This window comes from Bos mutus, chromosome 8, assembly GCF_027580195.1.
Source record: "Bos mutus isolate GX-2022 chromosome 8, NWIPB_WYAK_1.1, whole genome shotgun sequence".
Lineage (NCBI taxonomy): Eukaryota > Metazoa > Chordata > Mammalia > Artiodactyla > Bovidae > Bos > Bos mutus.
In genome coordinates, this window is record NC_091624.1 from 60,009,678 (window position 1) to 60,024,667 (window position 14,990).

Below are 14,990 nucleotides of genomic sequence, written 5' to 3' on the forward strand. Positions count from 1 at the left end.
ATGTTAAACACCTTTTTATGTGCTCCTTGGCCATCTGTATATCTTCTTTGGAGAAGTGTCTATTTAGGTCTCCTGCCCATTTGTAAATTTTGGAGACTAATCCCTTTCTGGTTGCATTTTTTTTTTTTTTTTTTTACCATTCTGTGAGCTGTCTTTTCATTTTGTTTAGGTTTCCTTCACTGTGCAAGTGCTTTTGAGTTTAATTAGGTAACATTTGTTGGTTTTTACTTTCATCTGGGAGATGGATCAGAAAAGATATTGCTGTGATTTATGCCAGGAATGTTCTATGTTTTCCTCTAGGAGTTTTATATTAATAGTACTCAGTCTTACATTAAGGTCTTTAATCCATTTTGAGTTTATTTTTGTGCATCGTGTTAAAGAATGTTCTGATTTCATTTTTTTGGTTTGTTTTTATTTTTTACATATAGCTGTCCAGTATTCCCAGCACCATTTATTGAAAAGTCTTTTGTCCATTGTATAGTCTTGCCTCCTTTTTTGTAGATTAATTGGCCATAGATATGTGGGTTTATTTCTGGGCTTTTTATCCTCTTCCATTGATCTATATTTCTGTTTTTGTGTCAGTATTACACTGTTTTGATGACTATAGATTTGTTATATAGTCTTAAGTCAAGAAGCCTGATTCCTCCAGCTCCGTTTTCCTTTCTCAAGATTGCTTTGGCTATTCAGGGTCTTCTGTATCTCTAAACAAATCTTACGATTTTTTTTGTTCTAGTTCTGTGCAAAATGCCATTGGTAATTTGACTGAATCTGTAGCTTGCCTTGGGTAGTACAGTCATTTTGACAATATTGATTCTTCCAATCCAAGAACATGGTATATTTCAGTCTGTTTGTCATCTTTGATTTCTTTCATCAGTGTCTTATAGTTTATAGTGTACTTTCCTTAGGTTTCAGTTCAGTTCAGTTGCTCAGTCGTGTCGGACTCTTTGCGACCCCACAGATTGCAGCAGGCCAGGCCTCCCTGTCCATCACCAACTCCCGGAGTTCACTCAGACTCACGTCCATCGAGTCAGTGATGCCATCCAGCCGTCTATCTAATCCTCTGTTGTCCCCTTCTCCTCCTGCCCCCAGTCCCTCCCAGCATCAGAGTCTTTTCCAATGAGTCAACTCTTCGCATGAGGTGGCCAAAGTACTGGAGTTTCAGCTTTAGCATCATTCCCTCCGAAGAAATCCCAGGGCTGATCTCCTTCAGAATGGACTGGTTGGATCTCCTTGCAGTCCAAGAACTCCTAGGTATTTTATTGTTTTTGATATGATGGTAAATAGGATTGTTTTCTTAATTTTACTTTCTGATTTTTGTTGTTAATATATAGAAATGCAACAAATCTCTGTGTACTAATTCTGTATCCTGCAACTCCCTGAATTTATTGATGAGTTCCAGTGGTTTTCTGGTAGCATCTTTAGGATTTTCTATGTGTAGTATCATGTCATTTGCAAACAGTGACAGTTTTATTTCTTTTCCACTTCTTTTACTTCCTTTTCTTTTTCGATTGCCATGGTTAGGACTTCCAAAACTACGTTGAATAAAAGCGGACCTACTTGTCTTGTTCCTGATCTAAGGGAAAATGCTTTCAGCCTTTCACTGTTGAGTTAGCTGTAGGTCTGTCACATATGGCCTTTATTATGTTGACGTATATTCTCTCAATGCTTACTTTCTGGAGAATTTTTATCGTAAATGGATGTTGAATTTTGTCAGAAGCTGTTTCTGCATCTATTGAGATGATCATATGGTTTTTATTCTTTAATTTGTTGATGTGTATATAGTATCCTTCTTTATTTTTCTTTGTGGCCTTTGTTTTAAAGTTTATTTCGTCTAATGAGAGTATTATGACCCCTGCTTTCTTTTCATTTGCATCTGCATGAAATATCTTTTTCCATCCCCTCACTTTCAATCTTTGTGTGTGCTTTGCCCTAAAAATGGGTCTCTCATAAGCAGCATATTGTAGGCTCTTGTATTTTTTTAATCAAGTTGTCACTCTGTGTATTTTGATTAGAGCATTTAGACCATTGACATTTAAGGTAATTATTGATAGATATGTATTTATCACCATTTTAAACCTTGCTTTCTCATTGATTTTAAATTTCTTCTTTGTCACTTTATCTTTTTTTGTTGTTGTTGTGGTTTGATTTTCTTTTGTATTATACTTAATGTTCTCTTCTCTTTGGTTTCTGTGAATCTATTGTATGTTTTTGATTTGTGGTTATCCTGTTTTTCAATTATGTTAACCCATTCCTATATCTACTTGCCTTAGACTGGTAGTCATATAGGCTTAAACACATTCTAGGAGAAGTGAAAAATCTATACGTTCTTACTCTTCTCCACATTTTATAACTTTGATGTCCTCTTTTATATCTTCATTGTTAGGGAAACTAAAATAGAGGTAGTCTTGTTCAGGCTTCAGAAGCAGGAGAGCAGGCCTCTGACTTCTGACCCTGCCAGGACTATGTGCCTGCCTATAAGTACACCACTTGTTGCTGGAAAGTTAAGGGGCACTTTACATAAGAAAGTTTAGTGGGTCTTGAACTTTTCTTAAGCCGTTGAGGGCCTGGCCAGCCCCCTCTGCTCTCCAGGGTCTAAGAAGTCTTATGACTCACAAGGAGAAACAAATAGTATTGTAAAAGTTAAAGGAAAAAACCAGGGCTGCTGTTTTGCATACAAAGTGATGAATATATCAGTTTTTGGCCTGGGATTATAAGCAGGAGCTCTCAAAACTGCAATTTCAAGTCTTAACCTGTGGAGTGTATACACTTCCTGGGACCGTTTCCCAACTGGGACTCCAGATTGCTGTCATTCAGGACTTTAAAGCACTATTCAAGTCTAGATGTAGGTTGTTGGCCCAATTTGGTGATAATGTATGTTGTTACTTCTCTGTTGCTTCTATTTCTTTTAATGACTATATAATTGAAACTAAGTCAAATAATCCCCTATTAAAATATTAAAATTGTTCATTGTGTGTGCAATGAGTGGTTGCTTTTGTTAACTAATCCTTCTAACTGAAAATGAGGTAAAACTTTCAGCAAAACGATCATGTTCATCCTTTTCGTATTCATTGTAATTATCGTTACTTTCATAGAAATTTTTTGATTTAATTTTAAATTTATGTACTGGCTTATCAGTTTGTGTGCAAAATGGCTGCCCTGGTTTTTTTCCTGATAGCTCAGTTGATAAAGAATCCACCTGCAATGCAGGATACCCTGGTTTGATTCCTGGGTTGGAAAGATCTGCTGGAGAAGGGAAAGGCTACCCACTCCAGTATTCATGGGCTTCCCTGTTGGCTCAGCTGGTAAAGAATCCACCTGCAATGCAGGAGACCTGGGTTTCTGGTTTCCTGGAGAAGGGAAAGGCTACCCACTCCAGTATTCTGGCCTAGAGAATTCCATAGACTGTATAGTCCATGGGATCACAGAGTCAGACACGACTGAGAAACTATCACTTTACTTTCCAACTGTGATTTTCTCTTACCTATAGATTATTTCTTTTCTATTTGGAGAAGACCTTAATATTTCCTTTAGGATAGGTTTGAAAGTGAAAGTGAAGTCGCTCAGTCGTGTCCAACTCTTTGCGACCCCGTGGACTGTAGCCTACCAGGCTCCTCCATCCATGGGATTTTCCAGGCAAGGATACTGGAGTGGGTTGCCATTTCCTTCTCCAGAAGATCTTCCCCACCCAGGGATTGAAACTGGGTCTCCCATATTGTAGGCAGACACTTTACTGTCTGAGCCACCAGGGAAGTCCTAGGATAGGTTTAGTATTGTTGTATTCTTTTGATTTTTATCTGAGAAATTCTTTATCTCTCTATTCTAAATGGTAATCTTGCTGGGTAGAGTATCCTAGGTTGCAGGTTTTTCCCTTTCAGGACTTTGACTATATCTTGCCACTCCCTCCTAGCCTGCAACATTTCTGTAGAGAAATGAGCTGATAGCCTTATGGGGGTTTTCTTGTCATTAACTCTGATTTTCTCTTGTTGCTTTTAGAATCCTCTCTTTAAATTTTGCCATTTTTATTATAATATGTTTTGGTGTAGATCTGTTTGGGTTTTTTCGTATTTTGAATTCTCTGTGCTTCCTGTACCTTGATACCTGTTTCCTTTACGTTTGGGAAGTTTTCTGCCATAATTTCTTAAAATGCATTTTCTATCCCCTTTTCTTTTTCTTCCCCTTCTGGAATCCCTATCATGTTTACATTGGCATGTTTTATACTATCCCATATATCTCTTATATTGTTTCTAGTTTTTTTTTTTTTCCATTTGGCTTTCTGTCTGCTGTCCTGATAGGATAATGGAAATAATCCAGTCTTCCAGATCACTTATTCATTCTTCTGTTCATTTCCATTAGCTCAGCTTTCATCTCTGTAAATGAATTTTTGTAATTTTTCTGTATAGTTTCTAGTTCCTTTTTACAGCATTCTGCATTTCTGTCAACAGCCTTTCTTAGCTCCTTCAGTTTTTTCATTATCTTCTTTCAAAACCTGGTGTCTGTTAGGCTGAAGAGGTCTGTTTCATTTTCTTCCGGGGGAGTTCTCTTGGTCTTTTAACTGGGAGTGGTTCCTCTCTTCTTCTTTGTCCTTCTCTTACCTTGTAAGTTTAGGAGAAAGAATGACCTATGTGGTCTTGGAGGGCTGTGTGGGGGAGTTCATGTGTAGCTTGTGTGGGTTTAACGTATTTGGTGCAGGGGCTGCTTTAGTACTGGTGCCTGTTGCCTCGTTCCTCAGCGTGTGCTCGTCGTCATTCTCTTGATATAGGGTCTGCCCAGTCCTGGGGTTCTTGGCAGTGGTGGTGGCTCAGACGTGCCCCCAGGGCACATGATGGGAGAAGAGCTGGCTCACAACCACTCCGTGGGGCTGGGTGTCTTTTCCAAGATTCAGCCTTCTTGACAGAATGTTGAATTTTTCCTTCAAGGAATACTACTTACTTCTGAGCCCTTAGGTCTGCTCCACATTCTTTTTCTCCTTTTTCCATCAAGTTGCAGATCATGTTCCAAACTTGAGGGAAAATAAAAACTACAGCCGTAACCCCTCCCCATTGCTCTAAGGCTAAGTCAAAAGCCCCATCTCCCTCATAGAGAAGTGCTGCCTGTGTTTGAATAAAAAACTGCTTAAGGAGCAAGGGTATCCACTTTAAAATTTTTGCTGCTTTTGAAAAAAAAAAACAACTCTTGTTCCTTTAAAGTTGGGTTTTCTTTTTTCTTAAGTTGGGTAGAAACAAGAAATTTCACTGTCATACTGTGGTGTGACACTCTCATTCTGATAAATTATCCAGGGCTCAGAAATAAAGCAAAAAATTCCTGCAGTCCTTACCAGAGCTATAATAGAGCACTCTCTAAAAAGAGGTGTGCCTGAGGATTACTGGATTCTCTAGGGAGTGTGCCTTATCTGTTCACTAATGACATTTGATTAGAGCCCACATTCTGTGAAGTTACATGTTAATTTATAAATTTTTGTTTGATAAAAGTTGCAAGTGAGTTCTGCCCATTTGAAAAAATAACCCTCCAAAATTCTAATTGTATTCCCATGTATGAAATTTATTCAGTTTTTTCTCTAACTCAGCAAATGGAGTTCATTTGCCTTTCCTGGTGGACTGTGATACCTGATAGTCTTTGAACCCACTTATCACCTTTAGGTTCCTTTATTGATGGGTTAAATAACTCTGATAAATTTCCAGTGTCTATTTACACCTTACTGATATCATAAAAGTCTGTTTCCTTTGCTTAATGTGCAGAAAAAAACAGGCCTGGCTGTTATCCTTGTAAGGTTGGCCCATGGCTGACATTTGGAAAGTTGGATTTCATGAAGTTTCCCACTACCTTGACTAGAGTGGCTCATGGTGCCTAAACTGTTCGTAGAAACAATATGGTTTGTATTGAATACGTGCTTTCCTTTGCAGAGTCTGGAATTTTGGTATGGTACAGGCACAGGGTGCCTTCATGTTTTTGTTCAGTCATTAAGTCAGGTCTGACTCTTTTGAGACCCCATGGACTGCAGCCCGCCAGGCAACTCTGTCCATGGGATTTCCCAGGTAAGAATACTGGAGTGGATTGCCAGGGGATCTTCACAACCCAGGGATTGGACCCATGTCTCCTGCATTGGCAAGTGGATTCTTTACCACTGAGCCATCAGAGGAGCTTTCATGACCAGATCCCAGTTACACCTCTGGGTGCTGAAACTCTAGGGAGGTTCCCTGGTAGCTGACATTCACACATAATCACAGATTTTTGATGGGGATGGGATGTATCCTGTGTCACTCCATTGGAAGAAAACTCTTGGAAACTTGCACCTGGTTTCCTCCAGACTGTCCCGCATGCCTTTCCCCTTTGCTGATTCTACTTTGTATCTCTTTACTATAGTAAGTTATAACCATGAGTTCTTGAGTATAATTATATACTGAGTCTTGTGGGTCCTCCTAGCAAGTCAGTGAACCTGAGGGTGAGGCAGAGCACCCCTTGAAGGAGTTAGTTACAGGCATTTTTACACAAAATATTTTTTGCAAAATTTTCTAAAATTCATTTTTACAAAATATTCTAGTGTTCTCCTAAAAACTGACTAGCTCTTTTTTGATATTAAGAAAGGCCTAGATTTCATGAGGACTATCCCTCCCAAGGTCGTTCAAGTGAAAACCTTATATTTCCTCTCTAAAAACCAAATTTGGGAATCAACTCACTGGTGTCCTGATATGATCCATCAGGGCAGTGAGTGACACAGCTGTTGGTTTCTTCATTCAGGAAGTATCCATATTTACAGGACAGGCACTGGTCCCCGTGGCTTCCAAAGCAGGAGTCGCAGTTGGGGGCACACTTTCTGCATCGCTTCTTATCAGCGTGATAGTGGCCAGGAGGGCAGCTGGAGACACAGATTCTGCGTTGTGGGATGATAAAGAAGAGCAGTGTCACCAGAGATTCAGTCCTGAGTGAGTAAGGTGCTGAGCACACAGCTGTCCTCATTCTCAAAATCCTTTTTAAACTGTGATGGTAATACCACATCCAAAGGGCCAAATTCTGTTGGTTAAAGCCTTCTCGTATGTAGGGTGCTGACATAGCACTGCAGTTACATAATACCAAGTCCACCAAGCAAGGAATGTCTTGGTCCAAACCATCTTCCAGTTCGGGTCTAGCTCTTTAAAGGGGATGATGGTTAGAAACTGAGTCTCAACAGGAAGGTTGTCTGTTGGGTTGAAGAGAAGACATGTGAACCATGATTTTATGCAAAAATCCCTATATAAAGGATTAGTTTCTATTGTTGTGTATTGTTATATGAATTCTGGGATGTGTATGCTATTGTCTAAATTAATATATTTAGGGAGTTCCCTACTGGCTTAGTGGTTAGGATTCTGGGCTTTCACTGATGCGGCTTGGGTTCAGTCCCTGGTTGGGGTACTGAGATCCTGCAAGCTGTGTGGCATAGCCAAGAAAAAAAAATGTATTTGAAAATTTAATGCTGTTTATGATAAAAAAAAAAAAGCAAAAAAAACTTCTTTGTTTGCCCATAACTGAAGATCTGGGCTTTATTTATTCATTTAACAAGTACTTGCTGCTGCTGCTAAGTCGCTTCAGTCGTGTCTGACTCTGTGCGACCCCATAGATGGCAGCCCACCAGGCTCCCCCGTCTCTGGGATTCTCCAGGCAAGAACACTGGAGTGGGTTGCCATTGCCTTCTCCAATGCATGAAAGTGAAAAGTGAAAGTGAAGTCGCTCAGTCGTGTCCGACTCTTAGCGACCCCATGGACTGCAGCCTACCAGGCTCCTCCGTCCGTGGGATTTTCCAGGCAAGAGTACTGGAGTGGGGTGCCATTGCCTTCTCCAACAAGTACTTACTGAGTACTAATTAAATGTCAGGCATTTGCCAGTCTAGGAGATAATGAGAGGGGCTGGGGTAGCCAAGGACTTTTCCTTTTAAGAAATTTATTTTTAATTAAAAATTCTTTTTAAATTTAATTTTTGCTTTATATTCCCTTTAAGGAACTGAAATTCCAGCATGGATGTGACAGGAATAGGACCCTCCTGGGTGACTGGAGTGTGGATACCAGGTCGGCTTCCTAGAGTGAGTTTCCTTCTGAAACAGGAGGGAGAGGTGTTAGGGATGTGGGAAACAGCCTGGAAGAACATAGCTTCTGATGAGCAGTGTGTTCCACAGCCTTCCCTGTGGATACATATCCGCTCGAGGCAGAAGCCAGGGGCTCAGAAGCATGGGTTCAAGCAGGCCCACCTTACTGTCCAGAGCAGAGTAGTGAGGATGCACAGGGACCAGTAGCTTTGCCACATGGAAAGCTTACACTTTGAGGAATTCAGAAAATCATCCATTTCCTGGAGGGAAAGTGCAGCTGTGGGGCATCAAACATCAGTGGGATGGAAAGGTCTAGAAGGGCAGATCAGGCATGTGCATAACTAGTCCCTCCCCATCATCCTTTGAAATGTGAGAAAAGACCTCTGCAGTTTCCTAGCCTAGATCAAAATCGGGTTGTTTTGTAATTCAGTATCAGTTTGTAGATCAAAAAATTGTAGATCAAAATCGGGTGTTTTGTAATTCAGTATCAGTTTCACTATTCAAATGATGCAGCGAGGTGTAGGGGCCTGTGCAGCAGCATCTGGACTTTGGTTCTGGTGGGAGACCATGGAACACCCTGCCGCTGGTGAACTGTGGGAGCTCCCAGGAACTACCACCAGGGAGCGCGCTTCAGGTATCCTGATGGGGCATCTCTCTTACCTGGTGTTATTTTTCAGCTTGTAGTAGTAGTGCAAACAGTCATTGCAGTGGTCGGGTCCTGGCCCATCACAGCCCACCTCACTGCACTCGGGGTCACAGGGGCCTCCAAAAGAAATCAGAATAACACTTGGAAAAAGTGATTTTAAGCAAGTAAGTGTTAACTTGAATTTGGGATAAAAATAGGCTTTTTCTCCCCCTTATGCAGTGAGAGTTTTCCTTAAGAGTTTCTAATGCAGTGAGATGGAATAATGTTTAATGTGGCTATAAGCCGAGATAAATTCTTGCTTTTATGGGGCGGGGGGGGAACCTCAATTACCTAAGTATCAAGCATGTAACTCCTAGTCAGGACCTTGTCTTCAAAGTACATGTATAGTTGCTTTGTGGGAAATGACAACCCAGAATTCAAAGAAAAAAACCACTGCAGCAACTAAAAAAAAAAAAAAAACAAAACTGATTGCAATTAAATATGCATAATAATTAAAATGCTGGATTTATAGAAAAATGAGAATTTTATGCTGTTAGCAGAAAAGAAAAGAGGGCTGTTATTCAATGTCCTGACCAGACTGCCTCTCTCATCCAAGGTCATTAAAGCCACTGAGTACCTCTGAGATTCTAGAGCCAGAAAGAAACATCATTATGGGGTCTGGCACAATTTTATCAGCATCTCGTCTTGGATTACAAAGCAGGTACTTCAGGCACAGATAATAGATTTAAAATTGCATCCTACCCATAGGCCAATGGGCAACTCAACAAAAGAAAACTATACATAAGTTTTAAAAGATGCAAGCAAGCTTAAAGAATTCCAGACCAAGGATGAATGTTCCTCATCTCTCTTGCTGTATATTCTTTGGTGAAGAACTAGAAAGAATGCACAGGCAGGAAAAAAAATGCTAAAAAGAGCTATTTTGTGATTGATGAAAAGAGATTTTCTAATGACATGGGCTAGTTATAGATAACTTACTTCTTTGACTCCTTTTTTTTGTTTTCTGTAGTTTGAGACATTTGGTCTCATAATCTTCAAGCTATTTCCCAATGAAAACTCATGATTTTAACCAGCGATTTACATGGTACATGAAATGCACAAAAAGTCAATCAAGGGTACCAGAATTGTCTTGAGCCACACTTATTTTAATCAAAAGGTCTTACTTTTGTTGAAATTTGTTTTCCTTTAGTCACTGTAGGACTATGTTCTACAGTTACTAAATTGAAACATAAAATGGTAGAAGTAGGGGAGGAATGACCTGGAGAAAAATCTAGTAGCCATACACTCTCATTTTACAGATAAAAATGATTTTCCAAGAGTTATAGTGGCTTGTCTAGTTGATCTCCCTAGGAGAGTTGGGGTCAACAGAGGTCCTGCTTCTTAGTTCAGGTCTCCGACTTAGGGGTAAGTCATGACCTTTGGCTCTGAATAGAAATGAGTCATTTTAAAATGCTAGACTTGATGTATATTTCTGCTTAATCATAAGAGTCATTTGACACTGTTTATCTCTATTTTCCCAAAAGCCTTAACATTGATCTTGAAATTAAGTTCCACAGCTATTGCAACTTGCAACATTTTAGCTGACTACTGCAGTCCATGAGGAGAGAGTGCTTCTGCTGCCTAAGAGTTGAAGTTCAGCCAGCTGTGGGTCCCACCGTGCCTGGAATTCAATGAAACAGTACAGGGACCTGGTTATGAGAATGCCATCTGACCCTCTCAAAGGCTGACTTCTTAATGAAAGTGAAAATCACAGCTCCAAAGAAAAGGAGTTATTGGGTGGCCCTAAATTTTCACCAGATGATTACTACAATTAAAAAAAAACCAAAAACCCCAAACCATTTATTCTTGATATGTGCCAAAGGACTCTGTATGGCAGGGTCACATGCTGTGCTGTTTCTTTCATAATCCTAAACTATCCCAGATGCAGTTTAGCATTTTAGGTTGCTGGGTCATAATGAAATAATTGTCTTTGTTTTCTCACAAGTGCCAATGTGGACATTTTGGAGATGCAGTGAGAAAAACCACAAAATGTATATAACTGTTTAGAATTTTAAGATTACCAAAAATTGAATGGGAAACATACCATAAGACACATAGTAATATATTATTATTATGCTCCATTCATGTTTTTAAATATACTTTCTCCTATCAGAGAAGACAAAATAAATGGTTTGCTGGTTGTAACATGAACAGTAATATTATAAACGCAAAGCAAAAGTTGAACACAATCTAGCTCTGGTTAGTTCAATTGGTCTGAATTCTCTATTGACACTGGGATACTACCTGTTCAGAATAAAAGGAACCAAATGCATATTTCAAATACTCTGTTAAAGTGATTAATGAAAAAGAATCTCAGAGAGCTTAGCTGCAGGAAGACAAGATGGTTCCAGTCTAAAGGTACAATCAACTGCTATTTAAAAACAGTTCTTCATTAGGGAAAGCCTTTTTTGTTAAGTGTTATATCCCAGAAGAACTGCATGCTGCTGGAAGTGGTAAACAATACAATAAGACAGGACTCAGAAACGCACTGGGAAAGAGACAAGATAATTTGCAGAGGATATGGCTATAGTACCTAACTGCTCCAGAAAATCAACTCTAAAATACACAAATAAAGGTAAGTGAAATGGTCAGATGTAAGATAAACATACACTAGCCAATAGATATCTCTGATACCAGAATACAGTAGTTAGAAAATATGGAATATTTTCCATTACAGTAGTAACTAGACCCAAAATATGTAGAAATAATACTACCAAGAAAAACACTTCATAAAATTAAAGGATTTCAGTAAAAAAGTCTGTTTTGGATGGAAAGACTGTAAATTGTAAAAAGAATTCTTCCCATGAGATTGCATGTAAATTCAAACTAAATTTCAATGAGATTTTTAAAGAGGGACTTAAGAATTGCTATGAGAATAAGTAGATATTCAGCATATTAAAATATAGCGTGGGTGCTACTGGATTAAGTATTATTAGATTGATAAACCAGAAAAAGTGGTACCAGAAGAGACCCTGGTATAAGAAATTACTGTGCTGTTATAAAGGAAACAGTAAAAGTAGGGATGACAACTCAGTCATTAGTCTGTTTGGAGGATAAAAACAGAACTTCACTTTACACTGTATATTATAAATGAAAGTAAGTTCTAGATGAGTTAATGGCCAAATGTAAAACCAGATTATAAAAATATGGATATTTATTTTTAAAGAATAAACATTCTGTATAAAAGAAATTATAAATGTTATATGAAACTATAAACTGCCCTCCAAACAAAAACTGCATTTTGGAAGCAGGTGATAACAGAGAAATGGTTTCCAGCAAATATGAGACAATGTGAGAGTCAATAGCATACAAAGAGTTTTTATAAATAAGAAAAATGCTGCCACTTTGAATTGACAAGTGAGTAAAAGACACAATTCAGAGAACTACAAAGGAAAAAATGGTTTGCTTTACTAAATATTTAGATTTACCAGGAGTCAGAGCTATAAAAATTTAAATCTGTTCTTTTGCTTTTTTCTTTCCACTCAAGGCTGGCAGGAATGAGGGCAGTAACATTCGTGCACTGGTCATGGTGTAGACTGGTACATGTTGTCTGGAAAGCAACATATCTAAGCCCTAAAACTGACGATTCCCTTTGATGCAGTAATTCTTAGAACTCTATTCTAAAGAAACAGTCAAAGATGATATAGTCAAAAACTGATAATGATATTCATTAAGCTCTTATTTAAAATAGTGTAAAATGTAAAGCAAACTACATATCTCAGATTATGGATTAAATATAATACAATCACAGGATGGACGATTATGCTGTCTTTTAAATATGTGTTCTAGGGATATTTGACAACAGGGAAATATGCTCTTAATAATACCTTTAATGGGAAAAAAGGATATGAATGTTCTATATACAGTGTGATTTTAGTTTTGAAGAAAAAAACATTGATATTTGAATATATGAATGTACACATACAAATATGTTTAAGGGATAGAAAGGAAGATGGATTAAAATAGATCACAATATGAGTAGAAGTGTGTCTCCTTGGGGGAATGACGCGTGAGTTTTTTTTCCTCAGCCTGCCTTCTCACTGGAAGCCAGCTCACCTGCATAATCCTCCGTCCCGTAGTCGTCGGTCGGGTCTTCGACTCGGCTATACCGGACACGTTCCACTTTAGGGAACTCATTGGTGGGTGAGTATGGCTGCACAGAGGTGCCGTAGAGGACCAGAGACCATTCTTTCAATTTACCTTGGGAAACAATAATAAAAGTATGTCATGAGCAAACATTCTCTCTTGAGCTTTACAATTTCTTTCATTCCTTCTAACTGAAGAAAAAGCGGTAGAAAAATAGAACTGCGGGAAACAGATTCATATGAATCACTGCATCACATACAGGGCTAGAAATGCATTTTCCACTGCTTGCAGAATTAACTATTGAATAAGTCACATACCATGTATTTCCTGAGTAACAATTGCAGCATACATCCTAATTTAATCAGCTCTTTTTTTGGTAAGAAACAACCATCTCAGATTGCTGGATCAAGGGCTGAATGTCAAATTATGAGTATTTAAGAGAATCCTAGAATCTTACAGAAGGCTTTCTTTTTCTAGGTATAAAGGTCTTATTTACATTAAAAGCAGGATCGACATTCTCTGACTTGTTTATCAAAAATAAAAAGATTATAACAACTACTTTGTTTCACCCAATTCAAGGGCTCAGTCAGTCTTAAGAATATATCACTATATTAACTGATAGACCTGTGCTGTCCAGTGACAGTCACTCGACCCATTTGGCTGTTTCTGTGTAACTACAATTTAAACCTCAGTTCTTCAGTCAGACCACATTTCAAGTGCTCAGTAACCATATATGACTAGTGGCACTACGGTGGACAGCACAGCTATAGGAAACATTTCCACTGCTGGCAGCATGTTCTACTGGGTGGTACTGTCGGAGCATTTCCCTGCCATGGGCACCTTGGGGCACGAGGGAAGTGCTTTTCCTCCTTTGGATGGCAGGCTCTCAAGGAACATTTGCCTAATCCTTAGTCATTCATTTCTCAGCTTTATAAAACTAAAATCTTTAATGCAAAACATGTTTTGCTGACTTACTGTAGTTTCCCTGACTTACTGTAGTTCTTTTTAATATGAATCTTAAGTAAAAGTGATTAAGACAGAATCATTAAAAACATGGAAATATGCTGGCAGGAAGGCAGGATACTTCCCCCCCATGCCCACACACCTTAGATCTCCTTCTTATCTTGGCATAATACAGAGAATCTAGGTAAGGTTGGGGTTGGGCTCTGTCACAGTCCAGAGAGTGATGAACTTCAGATATCTGATAATTTATCTGTTAGCATCTATTATCCCCATCAAATTGATGCTTATTTTTTATAAGTACTTACTTTATGCTAAGTACATTTTATTCTATTCAGTGGTCACAAGTGGGGGTAAATAGATATTTTCACTATAAAGATGAGAAGACAGAGGCACAGAGGCTGATAAAGTTCCCCAAAGCAGTAAGAGGACAGACTGATATTAAAACCCATTTGGGGGTTCTGATTTAAGAGTAATATAGGAAGGTCCTGAACTCACTGCTTCTCATACACTCAGTGACTCTACAGCCACACATGGGACAGTTTCCTCCAGAAAAAAAAAAAAAAAAAAAGGCAGCTGAGTGGCCCCAGCTTCTCCCTCAAGGAGTGAAAAGTTTGATCCCTACATTGGGTATCACAACTTTTAAGACCTGCACTTGAGCCCCCAGACCATGTAGCTCTGAAAGCCAGTGGGGCTTGGGTCCACTAAAGAGTTCACCAGCGTGGGCTCTCACCCTTGGGTATTGAACAAAGGCGGTTGACTGCATAGCACCCAGACTTTCTGGGAAATAGGCTTATTTGCTTATCTTAAAGCACTGGCTGAGGGGCAGACATGTAATTTAACATACAGATGAGGACCTACTGAATACTCTCCAAAGATGGAGGCTCATGGGAGCCATCTGTATGTTCTCCCTTGGCCTCTCCATCTTGTTGGTACCAAAAGAAAGGGCTTGTACCCTCAGCTGGCACCCAGGGGACACCTCTAGGTTGCTGGCTCTGCTGGTTAGTGGGGCTTAGGTTCACACATCCTCTAAGACTATGAATAAAATTGATAAACCAATTTATCAATTGGCAGATTCACAAAGAAGAAGAGAGAAAGCCTCAAACCAGAAATTAAAAAGGAGACATCTTAATTAATACAAAATAAGGGCTCATAAGACTACTATCAGCAATTATATACTAACAAACTGGAAGACCTACAAGAAATGAA

At 39.0% G+C, this 14,990-nt stretch overlaps 1 protein-coding gene across 3 annotated transcripts in view; it reads right to left on the bottom strand.

The window, feature by feature from the left end:
* The window catches only part of PCSK5 (proprotein convertase subtilisin/kexin type 5), a 517,126-nt gene that overhangs the window by 169,718 nt on the left and 332,418 nt on the right, over positions 1 to 14,990 (bottom strand). For all 3 annotated transcript variants that reach the window (XM_070375753.1, XM_070375751.1, XM_005892979.2), the window contains exons 14-16: positions 12,792 to 12,935; positions 8,714 to 8,816; positions 6,675 to 6,868 (exon numbers count right to left, since the gene is read on the bottom strand). In XM_070375753.1, coding sequence (XP_070231854.1) covers positions 6,675 to 6,868; positions 8,714 to 8,816; positions 12,792 to 12,935 — 441 coding nt within the window. The remainder of the gene's footprint in view (positions 1 to 6,674; positions 6,869 to 8,713; positions 8,817 to 12,791; positions 12,936 to 14,990) is intronic.